Source organism: Nipponia nippon, unplaced genomic scaffold (genome assembly GCF_047370975.1).
Source record: "Nipponia nippon isolate SJK-2023a ecotype South Korea unplaced genomic scaffold, ASM4737097v1 scaffold_1, whole genome shotgun sequence".
Taxonomy (NCBI): domain Eukaryota; kingdom Metazoa; phylum Chordata; class Aves; order Pelecaniformes; family Threskiornithidae; genus Nipponia; species Nipponia nippon.
Genome location: NW_028262290.1, coordinates 133,206,650 through 133,224,108, shown reverse-complemented (window position 1 = coordinate 133,224,108; position 17,459 = coordinate 133,206,650). Strand labels below are relative to the sequence as shown.

Below are 17,459 nucleotides of genomic sequence, written 5' to 3'. Positions count from 1 at the left end.
ATTTCATCCTTTTATAACAAAAAATGGTCAGCTTAGTTGAAGAAAAATTTTAATCTGTCCCAACAAATCTGGCTGATATACCTTCAAATAAAAATAAGGGCTAGAGTGATGCAGTTACAAATTGCTCAGAAAGTTTGGCTAAAACCAAACTTATCAAATTCCCAAACAGCACCTCTCAGATAACCCTGCAGCAAATCCTCAGGAAAATGATTCAGAAATGCTGTGGATTATACTCTATCAGTTCAAAATGCGTGCCCAGTTTTTTATTTCATTTATTCTGCTTCAGCAAGCTTTACTATTTTTCACCATAGCTGAAGTTATTGCCTTTCTAGCAGAAGTGGAGGGCTGCAGATGAGTAACTCCTAGATATAATCACAGCATTTCAATATGTTACGTCCAGCTTCCCCCCTGGTCTGTCCCTGCCCCCTTCCCCCCCCCCCCCCCAAAAAAAAAGCCCCCACAACTCCAGTCAGTCCTGCACTCCTTCAGGAATTTTTACATGCAGTAAATTCATTTTCACTGATATGGCAGTCTCTGCAAGACCTGGCCATTGTCTAGCCTTGCGAAGATCCAGGTGTCAGTCCTTTATTTTGCCTCACCCTTCACAGACATTGAACATGCTCACCTTCCAATTTCATATAGACTGAGCAAGCTCAGTATATTATACTATTAAGTTTCTGAAAAGGCTGCAATTCTTTGACCTCACTGGCTTCCTACACAGAAAAACCCTGGGCATCATTTATCATCCAAAACCACATCTGCAGCCATATGATTCTCCATTCACTAGGAAGAATAATCACCTCGTACATGAAGTGAAACTGCTATATAGGCTATTGTCAGACTACAGAAGTAAGTTACAGAAAATTGATCTGAGACCACTAGGATATTTAAACATCATGCAAAACCACATTAATTTCACAACCCTTACTTTGAAAGGAAATTTTCATGCACTGCCTAGAATTGAGGTTTTTCTGACAGCCAGTCTTGCAGGAGGGGAGGCTAATCTCTCCTTGCTGGAGGAAACTATCAACAGTGTCCCATACATTGGCTATAGCAGATTGAAAGGAACAGACAGCTGTCTCAAATATCACTAAACAGCCCAAGGCACAAAGTCTCTACAGGTACCAGCACAGGCCATTTCATTTGGGATAAATGCCTCTAAGAAGCTGGAGTTCCTCTAGCAGGACAGTTTCAGTCTGATCATTAATAGCAGAGTAACCTTTGCTTCAGATAGAAAGAAAGCAGGTACAAGGTTACAAGTGAAATAAGCTGAAATCCAGACCAAACTTATAGCAGCTTTCTAGTACTTTGAGTTTCCTAGTTAGGAACCTGAAGGCACCTGCCATGTGTTAGTTTAGAGAATTCAGCCTGTTCAGTAGAACCTTCCAAATGCCGACCCTAAAGAAACACTTTTTCTGGTTTCAACTTCATAAGTTTACTGTCCTTGCTCCATTTGTACCTAAACACGGAACTGTTCACAGCTTTTCCAAAACGTCACTGACTTTGATGATCAATGCATTTCCCTACCCATCTCACCTCCTTGGCAGCAAGTCTCAAGTTTTGCACCTTTAACAAGCTCCTACCTCTCGAGATAATAAGGGTTCAAAATGTGTGATACTGTCCTGGTTTCAGCTGGGATAGAGTTAGTTTTCTTCTTAGTAGCTGGTAGAGCGCTGTGTTTTGGATTTAGGATGAGAATAATGTTGATAACGCACTGATGTTTTGGTTCTTGCTGAGCAGAGTTTACACTAGTCAAGGACTTTTCAGCTTCTTGTGCTCTGCCGGGTGCACAAGAAGCTGGGAGGAAGCATAGCTAGGGCAGCTGACCCAGACCGGCCAAAGGGCTATTCCATACCATATGACGTCATGCTCAGTATATAAGCTGGGGGAAGAAGAAGGAAGGGGGGGGACATTGGGCGTGATGGCGTTTGTCTTCCCAAGTAACCGTTACGCGTGATGGAGCCCTGCTTTCCTGAGGATGGCTGAACACCTGCCTGCCGACGGGAAGTAGTGAATGAATTCCTTGCTTTGCTTTGCTTTGCTTGCGCGCGCGGCTTTTGCTTTACCCATTAAACTGTCTTTATCTCAGCCCATGAGTTTTCTCACTTTTACTCTTCTGATTCTCTCCCCATCCCACCGGGGGGGAGTGAGTGAGCGGCTGTGTGGTGCCTAGTTGCTGGCTGGGGTTAAACCACGACAGTTACGTTGTGTGAAACGCTGCAGAATCATATATGCAAAATTCTACTGTTTACTTTTTTTCTAACCAAATTTGTTATTTTATGGGTTTTCTATAGAGACCAACGTACACAACACACTTACAGTGCAGTTGAAAGACTAGATCAAGCATCTGTCTCCTACCATTACACATGTATCCTTGCCATCACTGTCAGGGGTTCCTTGATTAAAGTATACATCTGTCGTAATGTGTAAATATCATTTTAACATTTAACTTATAAACATCACATCAAACACACACCTTGATATGTGATGGCAAGTTACTTCGCTTAAGACATTTTTCCTTGGCTGTAGTGAGACAGGAGACTCCTGTTATATCTCTTTGCTACAGACAAATGTAATTGGATGAGATTTTCAGTCTCCCTTTTATGGCAATTATTCTTCTATGTTTCAGGTCATTGATGATGACAAGCAGATATTTGCAGAACATAACATTCTCCAACAAAAAGCTGTCTAGTACAAAAAGGGAAAGAAAAGCATGAGGTATGAAAATCAAAACTCAAATTAAATATGTTCTGCTTCCAAAGCTTCATCTAAACTTTAATTTGGCAAGTATTCTTGGAGGTGCATGCTGCAAAAGTTGTCCGGCATGAAGTTAGTTTAGGTCAGCTCCTGACAGGTCACAGTCCAGGTTTGTATTTGTATAGGTTGCTTTGTCTGTAATAAACAAAAATGTGTACAACTTTGCTCAAAACTTGAATCATCATGATCTAAAAATCTTCTATAATATAGTGTTTTTCTGGTAACTATTGTATAGCTATGTCAAATCCACCAGAAGTGAGAAGTATCAGTCAGCAGATCATCAGTAAGTACATGTAAAGATATTTGTCTAATTTGGTGCAAGTTCTAATCTTCAGAACTTCAGGAGATTCTGCTCTACTTCACACCAAGCAGAAATGACCGTATGCCCACACAGTCTTGACAAATGTAGCTAAATAGTTTGTTCTGTTGTGAAAGTTAGTTCAGACCATTTTATTTTACAGTGCCAATTCATCTCACATTGCTGATTTCAGCAAGATTTTACAATGGTAAGTCAATGTCTGTCATCATCATTCAGTACGCTGAATCACTGGTGTCCACACAAGTAATTTTGTTTTAAAGTTCTTTAGAGATTAGTGTTAAAAAAAACCTAAGGCTTAACCTGTAATCCATATGTGAACTTTTTGCCCAGAGGGAAAGAGTGTGAGCTTTTGCTCATTTCTCCATATTAGGAGAGAGGTGATTTGCCACCTAAGAAACGTGTAGGTTTTTCAGCCTCCCAGATCTACCTGTCCCAAGAGGAACAGGGCTTGACACACAGATTTTGGCACCACAGGCATAGAAGCTCCTATAGTTGCCAGACTGTTTCAGAATCACTAAATTTGACTTATTCAAATCAAGATTTCAAAGCCAAAAGAAACAAAGCAATCATCTTTAGTCTTCCTATGCAGAATCAAGGCCACAGACTTTTACCTAGCTCTTATTGTGCCAAGTTGAATACTTTTTATTGAACTGAAACTGTTTAAAAATAAATCCAATTTTGAGCCCCAGAGCTTATGTTTATATTCTGTTGGGACCCAAACCAGGGTTTTCTTTTACTTTTTCATTTATATCCTGGTAGAACTAGCTGAAATAGCATCCCTCTGCTAAGCTTTGTACAAATACATAGCAAGCACACCCTGGTCACAAGGAACTGATTGTTTAATGCACAAGGAAGGGCATGGATGGGGGAAAAATGGAGATAGACAAGTTTACAGATGGAAAGACTAAAATAAAAAGGGACTGATAGCCACATTCCAGTGTCTTCCACCCCTACTGTAAGAACTGCATAAACATGTGCTAACTCCTTAAAAATCCTGCTCCAAACAACTTGTCCCAGATCACTCAGGAAATCAGTGACAGAACACAGGACACGCAAGTGCCGTGAGAAGAAAACTGCCACCAAGATCAGGGCTTTGAAAGTAACTGCATAAATATCACAAGAGCCCTTCTCTTTCCCAAAACGTTCACACCCTGAAAAGGCAATTAACTTGAGAGCAAGGCAGGTATTCATAACACCTCCTGACAGCCTTTGGCATTGCTAGGTTTGGCCTCCCTTTCCAGCTATGAGCAGAAATCACATACCAAAATCAGATACAAGGAAACTGTAGCTATGTATAACAGGTAGCAGAAAATTACTGAGATATATAGATACATACACCCCACACACTGTTTTCTCTCTCCCGTGTTTTCATTTATCTGGCAAAACAACTGACCAGTAGCCAAACTTAGACGTCTGAGATTATTCATTACCTTTTTTTTAATAAATAAATAAGTAAATAAACAAATCACAGTGATGGTGAATGCAACTTCCATTAAATTCAACCTTCCAACAAATTGTCCTTCTGTTTCTGCTATCTTATACTACATGAGATGAGGAAAACTCTAGGGAAATTCCTACTTTTCTGGGGAGCACATCACTAGTGCATACAGTACCTCCTGCCTGTGCGTTTTGTGACTGGAGTACAATCATTACTGGTAAAAATACATCAGGGAATTCCAAGGTGCAAAGGGCTCTCTTACATATTTTCCAGATTAGTATCACTTTTCTGCTTAGCAGCCATATTAGCAGCCATTCGACAGTGTGAGCCAAGCAAGTAACTGTGGGTGGGATCCAGCTGGCAGAGCATAAGTACCTGTGCTCTGACAGACAAAAAGGTAACTCAGAGAGCCATTAAATGCACCTCTTGATCTCCACTGATGAGATAAAGAAATTAGGATGGTGCATGCATTAAACACTTACAACTAGATTCGCACACACCTCAGAGTCCAGACGCTTCTGAGTGCTCCAAAAAAAAGCAGTTATCTCACTGGGAAAGCTATGCTAGCTTCCTACACTTTCCTCAAAACTATATGGAGTTTAGCTTGAAGGCTTTTAAGCTTGATTCAATTAGTGTAACCCATGTCCTGTGTACCATCTAGCTGTAGATGGTACACAACTTTGCTTCTTGTTAGCGTGTAGTAGTCTGCTTGTCCTATATATGGAAAGTGAGGGGACGGGTTTGAGTTTAGCTTTCCTCTTCTCACCCCTTGAGACAGATATTATGAACACTTCTGCTGAGAACTGTTAGATGTTTCCTTGGAGAGCTAATGAGATTTTACAAATGCATTTGTGATGTTATTCATCTCACTTGATGGTTGTATGCAACTTATTGGAAGTAAGTTAACAGTCTCGGTCCAGAGGTGAAGAACTGGTGTCCACACTAAAGAACAGACCACATTTCAAGTGGGAAGAAAAAAGAAAAAAAAAAACTCACTGAGCAGAAGAACAAACTGGCATTACTCATGTTCGTAGCACTATAATTTCACACCGAGTAACAAGTGACAATTTATACTGCAGGAATTAGGGCAGTGGTAAGAATAAATTGAGAATTCTTGTCTCCCTGCTGCATCACGCCCCTCCCACCTTTACAGAGATCCTGTTAAATTAAGGCTAGTGGATCAGAGGGAGTGAATTCATAAAAAGGTTATCATCACATCATAGGCCTTTCTTCAGGGATCAGAGTTGGTATTGCATGAGATCATATATGAATAAAAACAAACCACCTAAAAGTCTTGCCAGCTGCCCCTCCCCTCCCCCCAGTTATTTCAGGCAAAGTAATTTCCTTTTAATTATGCAGCTTAGTACATGTAGAAACACAGCTTATTCTCCATGTAAATACATATCGAAAGTTCGGTCCCAATTAGACCATAGGAACAAAATTAGGCTGTAGGATCTGCCACTGATGGGTCACAAGCTTCGAGCCTACAGGTGAAACTTTCGGGTTTTTACAGACATAGTCTCAGGTGGGAACTGAATGCCTCGTCAAGCTGTTGCACGAATGTTTTGCGATAGAGTCTATTGCAACCAGTGGGAAAGAAGCTGTTTGCTTTGGCATGATTGCAAGATGACTGGCACAATGGACAAGCAATGCTGTTGGCACTTCGTATTAGTAAGTAAAGACGCAACCTGAATTAATACCATTATATCTAACTAGAGGTCAGTGAAGATTAAAGTATGAGCCAATACATTTTAGAATCAATTTAAACACTTGTGAACGCCCATTTAATGCAGGGAAGTATTATATGCCTCCATGGAGAGACAGACAGATTAGAGAATTAATTCAGAGCAAGCTTGGGATAGAACTAAGGTCAAATCTCCCAAGTTTTTAAGGTATTAGACAAGAGACAAGATCATCTGGCATTGCGCTTGAGGCTAAGCCTGCTCTTGGGGATGCCATCTGACTGGGTGGCTGGCTGGCTGGCTGCTCCAGAAAGCAGCAGTCCTACATCTCCTTTGCATCAACACTGGTGCTTATCTGGTCTCACAGGGAGCTGGCCCAGGCACCGATGAGTCAGCGTTCACCTGTGCTGGCCTGTGGGAAGTAATGGCAAGGTATGAGAAATGGGACTGCCCCATTCAGCAGCAGGGAGCCATTACAGCAGCTTAAATGTAGTGCAAGAACTTACCTAAGGTAAAATGGCAGCTCCCTATCTCACAGGTATGTTGTAAAGAGGAACACAAAGATTATTAAGTACTCTGAGTCTCCAGTGAAGGCAGACTTCTAAGAATTCAAAAAGATCCTTTCCCCATTAAGAAAGCTGAAGAAAATGCCAAAGACATTCAACTATTTACATTTTGGATTCAAATAATTGTCATCCAGAGTCTTTTGTAATACATATCCCAAGCAGACCTAGAAGAATTTCTTCTGGGCTGCCAGAATACTCACTGGATTTCCAGAGCATTTCAGCCTGCAGAGCCACCCACAGAGCAGGGGGAGGCAGCATTTAGGGGTACACAACGCAGCTTTCAACTAAATAATCAGCCAGCTTCTTCCTGGGCAGGCTGGCTTACAAGGTGAAGTTCAGCTATGCAAGGAAAGGACTCCTACTGTTACAGATATTAAGCAGTATATGCCTCCTATAAAATTCCTTGAAAAGGATGTCTGGATACATCCAAACCTAAAACCTTTTCCCCTCCACCATGAGGACACCAAACCAGAGCCCAAAGCATCACTTGCTGCAAGCTATAAAACTTTGATTCAGTTTTCTGAAGTTTTCAGTGGTTCAAAGCCCTGATTCAACTTCACCACCGCTCCTTGGTACGGAAGTGCTCCAGTGCCTCAGCTTATTGAAGTGTACAATAGGTGCTTTGAGTAAATTCTGGAGGGAAGGGAAGGCAAGGCAAGGCAAGGCAAGGCAAGGCAAGGCAAGGTTAGTGGAAAGTGATATGATAGTGTTTTCTCACAAACTGAAATTACTGAGGTTACTAACACTAGGGCAGACTAAGAATTACTGGAAGGCCTAATGAATTGAATAGCATAAGATTAAGTTTGCTGTAGCTAAGAACATGAAGAGGCGCTTTCAGAGGAGCAATTTGAAGTTACTCATACACATTGTTTTCTAAACTAATTGTAGTTTCTTAGAAAAAGTTTAAGTATAATCCTCAGCAGTTTAACAGACATGTTTGCTCAATGTGCAGAAATGAAAATAAGATACTGGTCTGTACTGAGAAGTGGATGAAAATATGGTAAAGTATTACAGAGCCAATACATATATACATATATATTCTTTTTCCATGAGTATATGACCTCACTTTTACTCTGGAGTTCAGTTTCTGAAAAAAAACCCCTATCTACTCCTGAAAATACAGAGTTGAAGGAGATGAACTGACAAGAACTCAAGAAGGAGGGTAAGAGATGAGAGGAGGCGGCTTTCATAGAAGAAGCAGTTAAAAGAATAGGTCAAATTAGACTAATCTTTTTGTGGTAGCAGCAGAGTATGGAAACATCAGGAAAGGGATGCTGTTGAAATAACTCCTTTTCTCCTCTCCAGTCATGTTCCATTTCCCATTGTGGGATCTGTGAGGTAACTTAGGATCCTATGCAGTATTTTGTAGCAAAAGGGATGGAAGAGCCTATAGTTTCAGACAGAGCTATGCTTAGTCTTTTACAAATTTTTTTGCAAGTATGCACCATATTTTGTGGTGCAGAAGTTTGCCATACTGCAGCTGCCACTACTGTAGAATTCAGCTCTTCAGACAGGACATCCTTCAGAGACCATTAGATTAGGTTGACTAAACAGCTGTTCTGTGCAAAAAGCCAGTCTTTTGGTTTTTACAGCAACATGATTTATATTTCTGCATTGTATGTGCTTTTGATGTTTTTTCTACCTGTTTTGAACAGCTCATTCTGGATGTCATCTCTAAGCATGTGGAGGAAAAGAAGGTTATCAGGAGTTGTCAACATGGATTCACCAAGGGGAAATCATGCTTGACCAATCTGATAGCCTTCTATGACGGCATGACTGGCTGGGTAGATGAGGGGAGAGCAGTGAATGTTGTCTACCTTGACTTCAGCAAGGCTTTTGACACTGTCTCCCATAACATCCTCATAGGTAAGCTCAGGAAGTGCGGATTAGGTGAGATGGACAGTGAGATGGATCGAGAACTGGCTGAATGGCAGAGCTTGGAGTGTTGTGAACAGTGGTGCAGAGTCTAGTTGAAGGCCTGTAGCTAGTGGCATTTCCCAGGGGTCAGTACTGGGTCCAGTCTTGTTCAACTTATTCATCAATGACCTGGATGAACAGACAGAGTGTATCCTCAGCAAGTTTGCTGACGATACAAAACTGGGACAGTGGCTGATACACCAGAAGGCTGTGCTGCCATTCAGCGAGACCTGGACAGGCTAGAGAGTTGGGCGGAGAGGAACCTAATGGAGTTCAACAAAGGCAAGTGTAGTGTCCTGAACCTAGGGAGGAATAGCCCCATGCACCAGTACAGGTTAGGTGTTGACCTGCTGGAAAGCAGCTTTGCTGAGAAGGACCTGGGAGTCCTGGTGGACAATGAGTTAACCACGAGCCAGCAATGTGCCCTTGCAGCCAAGAAGGCCAATGGTATCCTGGGGTACATTAGGAATAATGTGGCCAGCAGGTCGAGGGAGATTATCCTCCCCCTCTAGTCTGTCCTGGTGAGGCCACATCTGGAGTACTGTGTCCAGCTCTGGGCTCTCCAGTTCAAGAAAAACAAGGAACTACTGGAGAGAGCCCAGCAGCGGGCTACAAAGATGACTGGAGCATCTCTCTTATGAGGAAGGGCTGAGAGAGCTGGGTTTTTTAGCCTGGAGAAGAGGAGACAGAGAGAATCTTATTAAAGCTTACAAATTTCTTAAGGGCGGGTGTCAGGAAGATGGGGCCAGACTTTTTTCAGTGGTGCCCAGTGACGAGATAAGGGGCAACGGGCACAAACTGAAACACAGGAAGTTCCACCTGAATATGAGGAAAAACTTCTTTACTTTGAGGGTGACAGAGCACTGGGACAGGCTGCACAGAGAGGCTGTAGAGTCTTGTTCTCTGGAGATATTCAAAACCTGCCTGGAGGTGATCCTGTGCAACCTGCTCTAGGTGAACCTGCTTTAGCAAGGGGGTTGGACTAGATGATCTCCAGAGGTCACTTCCAACCCCAACCATTCTGTGGTTCTATGATTCTGTGATTCTGTGATTCTATGATTCTGTGATTCTGTGATTTTGTATTCATATTTCAAGGGTGGACTTCCCTGCAGGGACTTATGCCAAAGTTTACAGTAGCATAAACAGGTGTAGTTTCTCAAGGAGCTTGAGTTTATCTGTTTTGGAAAATAGAGAGGAAAGGCATCCAGCTTCAGAGGTAGTGAATTTCAAAGTTTTTTTCTTCCCTTGGATACCCTTCATAGAAATCTCTCAGAGACAGTCCACCAAACACAAATATTCCTGGGCCACAGGCCAAAAATCACTATGATAAAGAGTTAAAAGGAAGTTGAATAACGACAAAGAGTGCAATTGACCCCAGTTAGCCATTCTCATAATAAGGGGAGAACGGGGGGAAAGAGAGACAGCACAACATTTAAACCGAACATTTAAATGCTCAATAAGCCTTCTATTGCAACATATAATTAGCCTGTTGAACACATTTCCACAGGATATTGTTGTACCATATAGTTGAGTGAGTACGACTGTCGGTATTCCTTGGTTTTAATGTACCCAAGGTAAACACTTTCTATGGCTTCTAGCGTGACAATAACCAGCTTCTACTTGTGTTGTAAATCCCATTGTATATCTCCCACCCAACACAGACACTGTGCAACTGGTTTCAGTGTGTAAGTTCTGCATTGGAGCATTTCATGTTAACCACTGTCAAATACATGGTTTTGGGCTAGGGAAATTGTTGCCAGTGTGGCAATTTGCACCTCCCCAAGATCTACTCAGTATGAATGATCCCCTCCCTCTTTCCCTCCCTCTCTCACTTACTCCTTACTTACAATGGTGCCTATTGCCTTTTCCTAGTAAAGCCAGTCAAAAATTATTCCCAAGATGTTCAGATTTTGAACCTGTCTCCTTAAAAAAAAGAAATCTATATCAATGAAGAGGTGTTATTAGCTGAGTGTTAAATAACAGGTGGAAAGGGAACAAGAACTGTTTCTTTCTTGTCTTTCATTTAAATGTTTCTATTTTTAAACAGACTGGCCAGCTCTGCTTGTCATTTTGTAGTCATAAAGGGAGTTGGCTTAAGGTCTGTCAGCATGATAGGTCTTGCCTCCACGGAGGTCTCTTCTCTGTTTAGCCTGGAGATATTACCTTTCAAGTATTCTTTTAATAGAGAACGAATATTTTAAAGCCCAGAAGTATCTGTGCTCTTTAAACTCCATTTTTCTGATTTCTAATAGCTGCCTTGTTAGCAGGGAGGATCGCTATGCAGTGTTGCACGCTCCTGATCCCCAACTCACAAAGTCAGGGGCCAGTCCACCTGCTGCATACAGGAAGAGGAGTATTTCAGTTCATATAGTGCTTCAACAAAACTAAACCAACAAACCAAACAAACAACAACAAAAAACCAAACCCCACACATGCACGCACACATACGCACAACTACAGCAGCTTATTTCACAACAGAAAAAAGACAGAGAAGGCCAGCTTAGTATTGGTTGATTTTAAATTGTAAGAGGTTCACCATTATTTATGCTCTCACGAAAGGCAATCACCAGCACTTAGCAAGCACCGTGCCTTTCTCCAGACATCCCAAACCACCCTAGGGTACAATATCGTGCAATTCAAAATGTACACAGCTTCTGCACCTTCTCCAGAGGTACCTGGCACTAGCTATGGCCAAAAAGAGGGTATCGAACTGCAGCATTAGTACGAGGTAAAAAGCTACTCCAATATTTCAGCCCTTTCAAAGTATTTTAAACAAAAACAGCAAAAGATACTTGAAAGTAAAAAAATAAACTCACCATTCTGGAAACTAAGAGCTTTCCCCTAGATCCAAATTATGTTGTTGCTCAAGACATCAGCACTGTTGAAGCAACACTTATTCTTGCTCTGGCTTTGACAAACTCCGGCGTGCTCAGTGTTCGGGTAGGTGCTGGGAGCACACCTGGCGAGCCTCCCTCTTAGGGGTGCTGAGCAATGCCTGCTGGAATGCGCAGTCTAGCAGGTACCAGGCACCACTTGTTCAAACAGACAGGAGGGAGCAATGGAACTACATTACCCATAATTGCCTTCAGCAGGTTTATGATTACACCTGAAACCAGGAGAGGTGGTGTGGGAGTTTCGCCTTAGGGAGGAGAGATCAGCACGAACAGGAAAGAAGGAAGTGTGTGCTCCTTGTGTGCTGCTGGAAGAGAGTTAGGGTTTTCTACTTTTACACGCCATCTTGCAGATATATTGAACTTGCTGGGAGGGGAACAAAGGATGGCCTTCCGATAAAGGTCAAGGTTAGAAATAATTAGACTTACAGGCAACGAATACAGTGACCAAAATCGCATGAACCTGTATGACCGGTTTGGGCATCTCTGTGCATGTGAGAGAATCAGACAACTGGGTATGAGGAAGCAAGTGAAGGAGGGGTGGCAACAGCCTGAGAAGACATCTACAGAGGAGGGAAAGCAGAGACATTCGGGAGGATGGGGAGTGAAAGAGTTCCTTTTCGGCTCCATGAGCTTGAGGAAATAGTAAGTTTTCCCAGACATTATATTGTAGGTGTTTTTCTCAGTGATTTCAGCATTTTGCAGGATAAAGTTGATAAAGATTAGAGGAACAAAGATTATAGCCACAGAGAGATAAGATAAATGGTCTTTGTCCCAGGAATGTCACAGGGAGCTGGAGAAGAGATGATTTCCCTGTCCTGTTATTTGCCACCTGTGTTTTTATGGCACTTAGGACTCACAGTTGAAACTCCCCTTTGATGAAAAGAGCCTTCACAAGCTTTCTAAGCCTGCCTCCAAAAAGCTGAAGTATAAATCAAACAGGATAAAAAAATGGAGAGAGGCAGAGTCTGGGTTGTTTATGGAGGAGATACTGTCAATATTGGTGGGCAATTTCCACCAAATAAGCTACTTGCCAAAATAAGTGCTTTTGTTTGACCAGGGCTGGTAGCAAAGTGGGGTGCAACTCCACAAATAGTTTCATCTAGAAAAAAATGAAATTGAAATGGTGCCAATGCCATTTCAACTAAATGGTCAATCTATTGCAGTACCATTCAGTTCCTTCAGAGAACTGAACACTTTCCCTCCCCCTCCACCATAATCCAGAAAACAGCCTTTCCCACCTGACCATATGGGGTTTTGGAGTGGGAATCTCTTCTATTTTGTATAATAAAGTAAGGCATTGGCTGTGATAAAGATGAAAAAAGATGCCCCATCTCCAAATGCTTTAACCAACTAGATATATTGTTGAGAGCGCTCTGTCCTGCTGTCAGAAGCAGATTAGAGTAACACAGCAGGGTATTCACTTTGTACTAAAACGACCTGTTACAGGAAAATTAAGTAACTTCTGCTCCTTTTGCCTCTCTAAAGGTGTAGTTTAGAAATTCAGGTTCTGGAAATAGAATACGTAGGGCAGATAAAGCCCTGTCAGACACCAGTAGGAGAAGGGAAACATTTCCACAGACATTTAGTGTCTTACTCAGAGCTATTAAGAAATCAAGTGTTTAATTTTTGTTACATATTTCATTTTCTGCTTTTTTTTGAGGTAGGTGCTGTCTATTATGTGTCTCTAATACTAATGACACTAACACTCCAAACCAGTTGAAACTCACTGTTATACTAATATAATTTAATAATAAATGAAGATCTTGGTATCTTAAACTCTAAATTTCAACCCCTTTTCTGTAATCTCGGATGACTGCTTAAAATTTCCATTTAGATAAATACTTTTTTCCAGACTTCATTTCTCTGAATGGACCATTAGCTCATAACAGAAATGTTGGTTCCCAGTACAAGTATTTTCAGAGCCAGATGTTTTTTGTCAATCCATTCTTTTGATTCAAAGAACAATTTAAAAAACAGTAGTGGTATTTTACCTTAAACAGGAAGACTTAAGTTTAGGCTGATGATTTTTAACACCCCTTTTCATAGGGATGAATCAAAATTCATTAAATCTAATAGGCTTCTCAACTGTTTCTCAGCTAGAAAATCACTATAGAGGATATCTGTACCGATAGCTTTGTGGGACCCTGCAGGTGGGACCCTGCTGACCCACATGAAGCATCTACAGGATTTCAGTTCACTTCTGGGCCTCAGAAAAGGGCTTGAGTATTAACATAGTCTATCTGGGTTTTCTGTACAAGGCTGACCAATTATTAGTTCCCACATTTTTATTAAACTCTGCCACTTCTGTCTTGTTGCATAATGGAGTTTACCTTGAAGGCATCTCAAGTAGGTGTTTAAAAGACAGCACTGCATACCCTGCTACCTCTCCAAAACCAGATCTGACCAGTCAGCTTCCGTTTCCAGACTCCGTAGAAACCCATATTCTGCAACAACTTTTCTTTGAACATCATTTGATGAGACACTGTGGTTTTCTGCAGTTTGACTCATTTTCAGGGCAAAGACTTCCAGAAAGCAGATTTAAACTGTTAGGTCTTAGGAATGCTAAATATTATGTGGACAGTTAATAAGCAATTTCATGTGTTTAATTAACTGCAGTGTTTGTATACAGGGGAAACCCACATGCTGTACACACAGAGAAAAGCAATAGCAGATGCTTGCAGGCTCATTTGGCAATGTATTTTTCACATTTTTTGTTTGTTAAGCTCAACCCACTTCTCAGATATATTTCTGTCATTGAAATCAGTGGAATTTGGGGAGGAATGTTTTGGGACAGAAGCAGGACCTATGAGGTTAATTTTCAGATGGAAAGTTTGGAAGCCAATAAAACATGTATGTAGGAAGCCCTGGATGAAAGCTGGACATGATGTGTTGGTCCATGTGAATGCAGTGACTAGCGTAGCGAGAGCAGGAGAGCTGGTCTGCAGCAGCTAGGGCTGCCAACTCCAGGGCACAAGCAACCTCATGGGATACTTACTTCACTTTGGAAGTGGGTGAATGCCACCAAGCCACATCGTTTCACTTTTGCAACCTTACTGGTAGTGGTGGCAGGATCCTGGAAAGCTTGGGAGCGTAAACAGTCACATTCTGGCTTGACGTAATATAGCATATATGGGAAGTGGCATCTATGTCTTCACTTTTCATTAGATTACAGTATGTGCTTTCCACTTTGCTGATTTTTTCCTTTATGTTTGTTTGTTTGTTTAAATAACTACATATTTTGACGGCTAAATCTAACAATGACTGCAGGGTCAAAGGGCTCACTTTGGCTCTGTCTGTAACCATATTTTATTTGCCTGCAACAAATTGAGTAGCTAGGGTAGAAAATAGCACATCTTTTTGGACCTGATCTCAGTTTTGCTGCAGTTCTTGTCAGAAGAATGATAAACACCAAGCCTTCAGTGTACATTACATATTGTTCTCATCCCATTTGTTTTGGTCGTTCCTAAAGCTCATGAGAAAACAAATATGAACCCCTTGCCCATTAGACCATTAGAAGAGGGGCACCATAAACCCTAGGCTACGTGACAGTTACCTGTACAATGATTTGCAATGAAAATTAGCTGTGGCCACTACACCATGATTTATGCATGCATGTGTGAAAGGAAACAAAGGTACAATGTCAGGCCATTTGGATATAAAGAAGCCACTCAGACATGGTCAAATATATTTTTTTTTCTCTCCCCCCTCCCCACCAGTGGAAGAAAAACTTCCATGGCAGAGAATACTCAGCCAAAGATATTTACACATGAGGTAGCAGCTTGAGTATACCTCCCAATGAAATGACATTTAATAACCGAGAGGTGTGGGGGTGAAAATTGGGTTTCTGCCAGGTCTGTGCTAGAAAATGTTTAATAGTATAGTTATGCTGGCAAAAGCGGTTTGGGCTATTTTTACTGATTCCAGAACCCTGAGTATAATCTATACCAGCAAAAGCACTTCTTCTGCCAGTTCTGTGTCCACATTAGGGCTGTTGCCAGTATCAAACGTTGCCAAAATCACATTCCTAAGGGACGTTACTTATACTAACAAAAGTTTCTAATACAAAGCAGACTTTACAAACACTAATGAATACTCCACCCAGGCAGGCAAAACCACCTTTCCTGATAAATAGTGAACCAAAGCAATCAGAAAGCTTTTACCTGGTTTCTGAAGGGCAGGATACAGTTCTGCGTAATGTTAAACATCAGAAAAACAACTCTCAAAGCATGTTGTATCCTCAGCAGGCTATCTCTTAGACTTTAGTCAAGGTGAAGACTTGGTTTAAAAAAAAATCTGTGGCATTGCATTTTAATGAACACATAGAACTTGTGGCAACGGTAACACACTATGGGAAACTACCGCCAAAGTCTGCAGCAAAAATATGTACTGAAACTGCTGCAGGCAATAGCCCAAACTGAAACAACACTGTGCAGCATGGAATTTAGTAAGGAAGATGTTATACTGAGCAGCAGAAACTATATCTGTATTTACTATATCTGCTTGTGCTCTGGAAAAAAAAAAAGGGATCAGTTCTCCATGGGGAGCTAGACAAAGACTGAAATTTGTTTAAAAAAAAAAAAAGGGAAAAAAATACCACCCAGAAAGTCCTAGTGAAAACACAGTTGTTCTGATTTGCATATATCAACAACTCAAGGAAAATCATTGGTTTCCTCTAGTATTTATCTTACTGAAGGAATAAGTATACCATGCCCTTACACTGATTGAACATTAAATTATTTTTAAAAGAGAGATTTTTTTTTTCTAATGAAGAGAAAACTTTAAAGATTATTATCCAATTGAAACATTAATATGAATAGGTAGCTGCAAATTGGATTAAAGAATATCAGGGCAGGAACTTTCCTGAATGGTGAGCATAGGGTTGCCAAAAGGGACTTGGAGGAAGGGCTCTGAAAGCGGTAGAGAAAGATCTCTTTCTCTTGAAATAGCAAGTGGGTTGGAACTTGTGCCCTAGGGAAGGACTCACAAGATGTCTTTTGTACCATGAAAACATTTGTGTTTGCTCTCTGTAACTAAAGCTGTTTAGCTTGGTTAGCTGCTACATTACTTTATACAAAGTGTGTTCATTAAACAAACAATTTCTTTTTGTGTTTACACCATTTTCACTCTGTTGCTAGCAAAACTCTCTCCCACAGCCAAATCTGCTGCGCTCTGCAGGAAAGGTTCACTTACTCCATTCCCATAGAGAAAAGGCACCAGGTGACCTCAAAAGAAGGAAAACAAATTTGCCTCGAGCATGCAAGCCTACCACCTCAGTCAATAAGGCACAGGCAAAGACCCCCGTGGCCCAAGCAATGTTTTGCAGAGGCCCGTCCTGGAGAAGTTCTTGCAGTGATGCCTCCATATCAAAGGCAGAAGCAGTAGTGGATGACAGGGCCACATAGCACTTACTTCTGTAGCATTAGACTGGGCAAAAGAATAATATCTTTCAGGTTAGGAAAACCCTATTTTTGTTTTAGTTCCTCATTAAATCCTGTGGACTCATTAAGATGGATCGTTTCACTTACATTGCGTGTCACCAAGGAAAATGTTCCATGTGACAGTAAAAAAAATTCTGCAGGTGGGAGCAACAAGGCAAAAGAACAGGGTTCAGGCCAAAAAGTTCATGTCTTAAAGAGTAATGAGCAGCAGGGCAAGAAAAATACTGTTCCATCTCAGAAGATTTTCTTATATTGTGTTTCTAGAAATGATTAGCACACAGTACTCAGCTGCACTTGGGTAGAAACTAACTGATTACTAGAGATGAAGCAAATAAGATTTTTTTTGTTGTTTTTAGCCTGATTTCCTCAGGAAACAAGGTCTATACAATCATGCCGTGTCTGCCTAAGACTCTGACTTATTCTACTCACCACTGTTTGTGAATCCATT

The 17,459-nt window shown here is 41.3% G+C and overlaps 1 protein-coding gene across 1 annotated transcript in view; it reads right to left on the bottom strand.

Annotated features, from left to right (window-relative positions):
* MACC1 (MET transcriptional regulator MACC1) overlaps window positions 1-11,604 on the bottom strand; it is a 36,123-nt gene extending 24,519 nt beyond the window's left edge. The window contains exon 1 of the mRNA XM_087754651.1: window positions 11,496-11,604. Within this exon, the coding sequence (XP_087610777.1) occupies window positions 11,496-11,498 (3 nt within the window). The 5' untranslated portion in view covers window positions 11,499-11,604. The remainder of the gene's footprint in view (window positions 1-11,495) is intronic.
* Window positions 11,605-17,459: the final 5,855 nt, after the last annotated feature.